Source organism: Piliocolobus tephrosceles, chromosome 13, assembly GCF_002776525.5.
Source record: "Piliocolobus tephrosceles isolate RC106 chromosome 13, ASM277652v3, whole genome shotgun sequence".
Classification (NCBI taxonomy): Eukaryota; Metazoa; Chordata; class Mammalia; order Primates; family Cercopithecidae; genus Piliocolobus; species Piliocolobus tephrosceles.
In genome coordinates this window covers 1,669,232-1,677,864 of record NC_045446.1, presented here as the reverse complement: position 1 = coordinate 1,677,864, position 8,633 = coordinate 1,669,232, and the positions used below count along the sequence as shown (strand labels likewise).

Genomic DNA, 8,633 nt, shown 5'->3' with positions numbered 1-8,633 from the left:
CACTTCCTGTCATGCCCAGGACCCCCACTTCCTGCCATCCCAACAGCTGGAGGCCCACTCTTTCCTTCCCGGATGGCATTCTTTCCTCCCTCCTAGGGTGCTGGCAGCCCTGGGCACTGATGATGGCTCTGCCTGCTGATCTGGGCATGGAACCCCAGCCCTCCCATCTGCCCCCAGCCTGGGTGCACCTCAAGGGTCTCAGCAGGCCTGGGGGGCTGGCAAGGGCACGCGCACGAGGGAGCTGACTGTGCCAGGCTGCAGGGTTCTGCCCCCAGCTGCTTTCTCTCCCCTCACTCTGTGGTGTCCCAAGATGTGGCGGGGGGGTCCTGGCCAGGCCCAGGGCTCAACACCACCACGGGCTCTCAGCTGCTCACCCTGGGGTGGAGGACTAGGGTGGGCCTATGTGTCCCCTCTGCCCCATGCTTGGGGATGCCCTGCCGACCAGCAGCCCAGCCTGTACCTGCCTGGGGAGTCGCTGGCCCTGCTGCCTGGGAGGCTGAGGGGAAGGGGCCCACCCTCGAAACCCCGTGCCCTCTCTGGTCAAGCATTGGCCGTGGTTAGTGGGTTACATTAGGGCCACATGTGGAGGCCCCTTGGCTGGCTGGTACCTCGTGGCTTCCCCACCCTCTCCCCCACCCCCACGTGGGCTCCAGCCAGGCCCCGGGCCCCACATGGGGACCAGAAGTCCTCGTACCTTCCTCATGGACTTCTGCGGCTGAGGAGAGCCAGGGGTTGCAGGTGGCAGGGGAGAGAGGAGAGGGTTAGACAGGGGCACACGGCAATCCTTAGAGGCAGGGTGGAGGTCAATGTCGGGTGGGGCAGGAAGGCTGGGGAGTGGGCATGGGGGCTGGGGCCTTGGACCCCACTTACCTTCCTCCTGGGCCTCCTCTGAGAGCCGGAGAAGCCAGGAGCAGAAGAAGGCGGAGTTGGGGGAGAGAGGGAACAGAGACGGTGATTAGAGTGTACTCAGGCCGCAAGGACAGGAGGCCGGCTGGCCGGGAGAAGAGGGCCTGGGGCTCCCTTGGCTGGGGTGAAAGATGGGGGTCAGTCCTGCATCTCTGGCCAGCCTGGGGAGCACGGAGTCCCACGAGCAGAGCTGGTCACTGTCAGCTGGGCTGGGCCCGGCCCCTGAGAGGGGTGCTGAGGTCCCTCCTACCCTCCCGGGGGCCGGGGACTCCCATGCCTGGTGGCATTTGTGCACAGAGGCCCTTGCTAAGTCCTGCTTTGCAGGTGACGCAAGTGAGGACAGGGACAAAACCCACAGGGCTTGTGGGAAGCCCCGGCTCTGAGTGCACCCGGAAACAAGGCTGGCATCGAGGGGTCTTTGGAGACATGTCACACGAAGACCCTTCCGTGGCCTCCCAGCCTACCACGTGGCTGCCCCAAGAGAAAAGATGGCTCCCCAGGGCCATAGTTCCCTTGCAGAAATGAGTCTTTCCACCTTTTCGGGAGGAAAAGAAATGTTCTGCTGATGTTGTTAAGGTAGCCAAGTGTTTTCAAAATATTTTCAAAACATAGCACTTAGGACTCCTCACAGGACAGCCCTGTCTGTTAAGGTTTCGTGAACGTGCTCCCAGTTGAGCGGGTGCCAGGGATTCCGGGGCAGCGTCGTCGGCCTGAGAACTGCCGCCCCGCACGGTTCCCAGGTGCGCCCACGCCCGCCCACGCCTGCCCGGGCACGATGGAGACGCCCACAGACCACACCTGGCCAGCACAGGGAGGGGGCTCCAGGCTCCACCCAGGGTTACAGCACAGGGTAGGGGGGTGGTACGGAGGGATGGAGACACAGAGAGACACAGATGGAGATGGAGGTGGAGAAGTGGGGACAGAGAGGCCAAGAGAGACAGAGACTGAGAGAGAGAGGCAGGGAGAGACAGAGACCAAGAGGCTAAAAGATACAGAGACAGAGAGAAGCTGAGAGATAAACAGGCACACAGAGAGCCCAGGGTGCCAAGAGAGATGTGGAAAGGAACTGGAGAGAGATGGAGAGACTCTGAGATGCCGGGAGGGCAGACATAGAGAGGCTGAGAGACAGCGGCACTGGGCACGGTGGGGCACCCGGTGTTAACGAGAGTGAGGCCTTCATGACCAGCCCCAGCGAACCCCACACACCACGGCACACGGAGGATGAAGGATAAATGAAGGATCATGAGTGCATATTAATCAATTAAAGAGACAGGGGTTAGTGATGATTTACTGGCTCATTCATCATTAATTAAGTGACGGCCTCATTCATCATTAATTGATGAATGGTGATTGTTAATGACTAATGATGAGAGAGAGGGATGGTTGATTGATAAGCTCAAGGCAGCCTGGAGCAGCCTGGGGAGGGGGTTCTGTGAGTGCCACACGGGGAGGGGGTTAAGTTCTAAGGAGGGGCTGGGGGGCTTCCAGCGGTTGCCGGAATTACCTTCTTCTTCGTACTGCTCTGCATTGGGACAGAACAAAAGAGGGGAACCACGTTAGAAGGGGCTGCCCGTGAAGGGAGGAGGAGGAGGGGGAGGGGCCGGTGTGTCCTGGCCCTAGACAGGCCAGTGACTCCCCCCGGCCAAGGGTGTGGAATTGGGGGTCCTCGGGCCCAGAGGAGGTGCTGAGGAAGGCAGAGGCTCTGGTGATGATGGTGGCTTTTGGTGGGCTCGGGGGTCCTGGATGCCCAGGTCCCACAGTGGGCATGAGAGAGGCAGAGAGACAGGACCCAGAGCCTGACCTGCAGGCCCCTCAGGACTGTGTGGCCACCCGTCAGGGAAAAGAGCCTCGAGGCCCCAGTTGGACAGCTGTTTTCCGAGGGTCACTCAGAAGGCACCCCTGGCATGCAGCCGATGTAGGGCTGCTGAGGGGACACGTGGTGCGCACAGTCCAGCCCTGCCCAGGTGTGACCCTTCCTTCTAGAGCAGGAAGTAGAAGGAAAATGGGTGATACTTACCCTCCACCTGTTCACTGTGGGACAGGGAAAGAGAGAGAAAGAAAGAGAGAGGTAGTGAGGCTGGGCTCTGCTTGGACTTGTGCAAGTTAGGGCGTGCTCCAGGCCTGCAGAAGCCAAGGGACCAGGGTCCCGAGCCGGGCGGGGGGCAGCCACCAGCTGGGTACTCACACTTCCTCGTCAGACATGGTGAAGGTGGGTGGTTTCTGCAGAGAGAGATTGAGAGACAGAGAGAGAGAGAGAGGATGGAAAGAGAGTTTGGAGCTGCCTGAGCGTAGGGTGGGGGATGGACTCTTGGAGCAGTGCTGTGGGGAGACTGCGTGCAGGGTTTGGGGGCCAGCTCTGGCCTTGGACGAGTCCACCTCGTTGGGCCCCCCCTTCCTCCAGGGCTCCTGGCCCCTCCCAGCCCTTGGCGCCCCGGACTCTGTCCCCTCTTCCTGCCTTGGCTCCAGCCTGGAGCTTGGAATCTTGGAGTTGGACGGGATGTTGGAAGGTCGTGGCATCCACCCCCACCCAGGGCAGACATCCTCTCCACAGCGTCCCCCGAGGAGGGTCATCCAGAATGCAGGGCGTGTGCCGTCCAGCCCGCTCTGGACACGGGAAAAGTCCTGCTGATGAAGCTAAAACCTGTCTCTGGGTATTCTCTGCCCAGTGGGTGTAGGCGGGGTCTCCCTGTGAGCCCCTGGATGGCCGAGGCTGGCTCCCCAAGATGGGTAATCTGCTCAGCCTACCATTCCCCATGAGAACCCCTCTTCCCTACTTGAGCCAAAAGCTCCCTTCTGTGCCTGTTTTCCTATGGGGTGCTCGGAGTCCCTGGTGTGCCCACCACATCCCTCTGAGGACCCCTCCTCCAAGATCACAGAGCAGGGAAGCTGTTCCGTCTTGTCACCCCTGTCTCCTGAAGACACTGAGGCTGAGCCCCAGAGCACATGGGGTTGGGACTGGGCTGCTTCCCGTGCACCCCCCGAGCCGGGCTCTGTGCAAGGCATACTTGGACTGCAGGAGCCCACTGAGAAGCCCCCCCATTTCCCTCCCAGTGGCCGCTTTCCCCAGCCCCGGGGGTGCTCTGGATCTGTCCCCTGTCTAGGGAAGCTCCATGCCCGGGACTGGCTGCCCTGTCCATGTGCGGTGGTGGCTCCAGGCCAGCATGCTGGGGACCGTCTCTGTGAGCTGGCCACCACGCACACCGGGCGGCCAGGCCTGGGGAGGCTCTGAGCAGCTGCACCAGCATGTTGGCCGGGGTTTTAGAAAACAAAGTTCATTACAACACAGTACAGATCACTCGAAGACAATAGTTATGCTCCCCCCTGGGAGTGCTGTATAAGAAAAACACACGTTCATCAGCTAAAAATGCATCCACGTTGCCTTGCTGAGGTGGGAAACCGTTTTCCAAACCCTTTGTCAAGAATGTTAATTTTCCCAGAGCAACTTGAGCTCCATGCAAAATTACCCAGCAGATAGCTGTCTTCCAGGCAGCGGGGGCCGCTTTTTCCTATCCCAGAATCTCTTCCTGAACTCTGCTGCCCCTCAAGTTAAGCCTCTTGCAACTGCCACGGCTGGGCCAGGCTCTCCTCCGTCCTCAACCCCACCAGCCAGTGTTGTCCAGGCCCCCGGCGTGACCCAGTCCTGGGCTGCCCACCGCCGACCCCTCGTGCTGTCCCCCTAGCTGCTTCAGGTCCCAAACCCCACAGCCTCCTCTAGGGCCACCCTCTGTATGGAGCAGGGTCAGTGAAAGGAGGGAGCAGAGCCCGGCCCCACCCTGCTGTGCCCACCCCTGACCCTGGCCGGGCTGACACCTGTCGACTACCGCAAGATGGGGGCGGTGTGGCCCTCGCCTGGAATGGGTTATTTATAAGGAGCCAGTGGCAGCTGAGGTGTCCAGAAATAGGCAAGACATTTCTGCCCAGAAACCCAAGACGTGGGTGAGGCAGGTGTGACAGCCCAGCCCTCCTTGGCCCGCAGTGGCCCCCTCACCCTCGGGCACCCAGGCCCTCCCCAGCTCCTCATATTTCCCTCCTGTCCCCCCAGCCAGAGTCACATGGGTGCCCCGACACCCCCAGGCAGGGTGACCTCAAGGCCCACCGACGTGAGGTGGGAAAGGCCCACTCTTCAAGTGGGGAAACTGAGGCATCTGGTTTTCTGCTGAGCGCCTGGAAGCAACACAAGGCTGTTCTGTTCCCCCCAGTATGGCCTGTGTCATCGCCCCTCTTTGGGGAGGGGGCTGGTGGCAGGGATGTGCTGGGGGCAAGGGACAGCATTTCAACAGCTGAGAAGCAAAGCAGGTGTCCAGTTAGTGCCTGCCTCAGAGGGGCTGCACGAAAATAACCTATGTGGTCAGGTTCCTTAGGCACACACGTCACCCTTCCCTCCTTTGGAGGTGACGGGGCCAGGGTGGGGTGGGGAGGCAGGAACCACTGCCCCTTGCTTGCTGTGGTCCTGACCATGCCCCCAGACCTGCTGTCCAGCCAGCCAACCTATGCCTTGCCCCATGTTCGCCATGGACTTCAGGAGGGGCGCCCAAGGCCTGATCAGACGGCACAAGTCCAGGGGACCGTGTCCAGGGCAGGGAGGGTGGGTGGGGGCTCTTAGGAGCACCAGCTCCTCCAGCCTCCAGCCAGGGGGACGCCATGAAGCCCAGCCCCTCATTCATGCCACGTCCTGCGCCAGTCCAGCCCCTGTTCACTTCTGTCCTGCACCTCCAGACACTGGCCCCCAAGACTGTGAGGGCTTTAGATACCCCTGCCCCGACACAACCCTGGGCTGGCCATACATGAGCCCTTGCCCTCCCGTCCTTGTTTTCGTCTCTACAAAATGGCGGTGTTGGAGGCCCAGGTGCGAGGGCAACATGGCAAGGCCAGGACGGGCCCGGGCAAATGTCTGCATGGCGGCTGCAAGCCGGCAACCTAAGCCCTGGCAGCGCCCCTGCATGGCCTCTTCCCTGCCACTCACACCCCGCGCCTCTCTGCCTCCTGCTTTCAGGCCACTCCCTAGCACTGGGCGTCCCTAAGCCCCGACTTCTCCCCTCCCGGCCTCCCACGCTCTGTCTTCTTCTGCATCCTCCCGGTGCAGAGACCATCACACCGCTGGGTCCACATCCCACGCTCTCTGGACCCTGGAGCAGCCACCTGGGGGCTCGGAGCCACGATGCTTCAAGTTGAGATGCTCGGCACCACACGGGCCTGGGACCTTGGTGCCCAGGACCCCAGAGGGTCCCTGGAACAAGGGGCTGTCCACCCGCACGCAGGAGGCCCCATCGGCCCCAGCCCTGGGTGGCCGTTCCTGCCCATACCCACCTGCGGGTTGAGTGTGAGAAGGGCTGGAGCTCCCTGTGGACAGGACCGGCTGCAGGCACTGGCGCCCGGCTCACAGCCTCGTGTTATAGTGACATTTGATCTTCCCAGCAGCCCATTGGCCAGTGGCTGGGTGGCCGGGGTGTGTGTGGAGTCAGCGGGGGGGTGGGGGGGCTGTGCCCGTGCAGGCCCCTTACCAAGTATAGGAATAGCCAGAGGAGGAGGATGAAGGAGGCCAGGATGCAGAGGACGTGCTTGGAGAAGGAGGCAAGGTCCTCCCTCCGCCTCCAGGAGGTGTCAGCTGCTATTTTTACTTCCAGCAGCGGGTACATTCTGGATGGGCCAAGGAAGGGAGGAGGAAGGTGTTGGGTGGCCCTGGGGCACAAAGCCGAGGCTCTCTTTGGGCCAAACTGGTGTGGGGGTCACCAGAGCTGGGCTGCCAAGTTTCCCATCCCCCTGCCCCTTCTTTCTGGGATGTTCTGTGGGAGCAAACCTTTGTCCAGGAAGAGGGTCTGCACAGCCAGGGTTCCGTCCCGCTACCCAGCCCAATGCCCCAGGCCCTTTGCTGTCTCTTCTAGGGGAGGAAGCAGCCTGAGGCCTGGGAGACCCCCCATGAAACTGAGGCCAGGCCCCCATCCCATCTGAGACCCCCTCAGAACTCAGCTGTGCTTCCCCAGGTGGACGCCACTGGGGCCCACACAATAAGCGGGCGAGGGACATGGCCAGGCTGGCTGCAGTCCGAGTCTGCCATACTTCGCCTGGGGCTGGTGCCATCGGAGGGAGCCACATCTGGAGTTTGCTGGGTGAGGGTCTGGGTCCCCCCTCTAGGCCCTCTCTCGCCCCAGGGCCCCGGGACCCTGGGCACTCGCAGTGGCTGTTACCCGGCATCTCCCACAGGCTCATGGTGGCATGTGGAGACTGGTTTTCTTTCCTCGGGACTCCAGGTGGCACCGTCCGACTAGCAGCCACCCTTCCTGGCCTCTGATGACCCTTATGCTGGCCAGTGAGGCCACCAGCTTGGATGGCCCTGCCTCTTGGATCAGGGAAACTGAGGCAACAGGTAGGGGAGAGCAGTCTGGCACCCTGACCCGCCCCCTTACTCCCCTCAGACCCCACAGGCTGAGCGTGGGCGGCGGTATCTGTGGAACTCTCCGGTTTAGGCACAGGTTGGTTCCTTCTTGGCCAGCGCCCAGGACAGGGGTGAGTCCCGAGAGGCACAGACGAGGTCTCCGTCCTCCCCAGGCTCAGAGTCAGGGACATCAGGTCAACGCGCAGGGGCTCACAGTGCCGGGGGCCAGGCCGGGGGCCTTCTGAAAGGCTGCGGTTGACACCTCATTTCACCCCTCCATGGAAGAGTGAGGCCGCAGAGCCCAGGGACAGGCAGCCTGTGCCTAAGGTCACACGACAAGGTGGGCTGGCTCCAGGCTGCCATTTCAAAGGACAGGGCCCGTCCCCTGCCTGCCTCCCCCTGAGTGCCCGGCACTGGGAAGGCTCTTGAAGCTGGAGTTGCTGGGAACGTCCCTGTCCTCCTGCTTTGGGTCTGTGGCTTCCTCTGCGCTCCACACCTTCCCCTCCCCGTCCATGTCTGCGATGGGCAAGGCTTCGGGGGCCATGTACAACCCTGGCCCCTGGACATCCATGGCCAGCTTTTTGCCCACTGGGGACATCTGCAGAGCTGCTCCCTCAGAGGCACCTGAGCGGCTTCCTGCAGGTCGGCGGGCCCACCCTGTCCTCTCCCATGGTGGGGCTAACCTCCTTTTCCAGGCTGGCTCTGCCAGCTCCCCTAATGGAGCCCTGAGCCCACCATTGTGGTTACACATGGCTCAGTCTGCAGGCCTGGGAAGCCTGTGCTCACCCAAGTCCTCGCCCAGGCCAGGGGTCCTGAGGGGAGCATCTGAAGGTAGCGTGCCATGGCCCTGCACTGGCCCCGGGTGGCCAGCAGGGGAGGGTGCTGCCCGCCCAGCTCCTCAGGTTTTGGCAGGCGCTCTCCGCCCAGCCGGCTGAGGTCAGAAGCACAGGGCAGGTTTTATTTTGGGTATCGGCGACCTCCCGTTCAGGGCGTTGGGCCTGAGGCGTAGCAGGGACTGCACAGAGCAGGCACCAGCGGCCTCGAGGGTCTGCACCAGGTAACCCGCACCCTGCTGCCGTCTGGCTTGACTAGGGTGGTCCGAGGAGGCAGGGCAGGGGCCTCCCGGGGGCCACCATAGACCTGGGTGGGGGCACCGCACAAGGGAGGCCCAGCCTGGGTTGGGGACGCATTTCCATGCAGGAGGAGTCTGAGGACGGACCATGGGGCCTTGGCTCTAGGGCAGTTGTTGGGGGATGGGGGAGGTTCTGAAATTGGTGAAAGTTGAGCCAAGCCCAGGGAGTGGGGAGCAGGCTGTGGGAGGGAGGTTGACCTCCTGAGTGTCTTGGCTCCAGCT

General features: G+C 62.3%; 1 protein-coding gene across 4 annotated transcripts in view; it reads right to left on the bottom strand.

Annotated features, from left to right (window-relative positions):
• Window positions 1-6,273, bottom strand: part of TNNT3 (troponin T3, fast skeletal type) — an 18,655-nt gene extending 12,382 nt beyond the window's left edge. For 2 of the 4 annotated variants that reach the window (XM_023183532.1, XM_023183531.1), the window contains exons 1-5: window positions 3,092-3,121; window positions 2,924-2,937; window positions 2,411-2,428; window positions 871-888; window positions 695-715 (exon numbers count right to left, since the gene is read on the bottom strand). In XM_023183532.1, coding sequence (XP_023039300.1) covers window positions 695-715; window positions 871-888; window positions 2,411-2,428; window positions 2,924-2,937; window positions 3,092-3,108 — 88 coding nt within the window. In that variant the 5' untranslated portion in view covers window positions 3,109-3,121. Of the gene's footprint in view, window positions 1-694; window positions 716-870; window positions 935-2,410; window positions 2,429-2,923; window positions 2,938-3,091; window positions 3,127-4,370; window positions 4,631-6,213 lie in introns of those variants that run through there. The other 2 variants (XM_023183533.2, XM_031933883.1) reach the window with 2 other exon arrangements.
• Window positions 6,274-8,633: the final 2,360 nt, after the last annotated feature.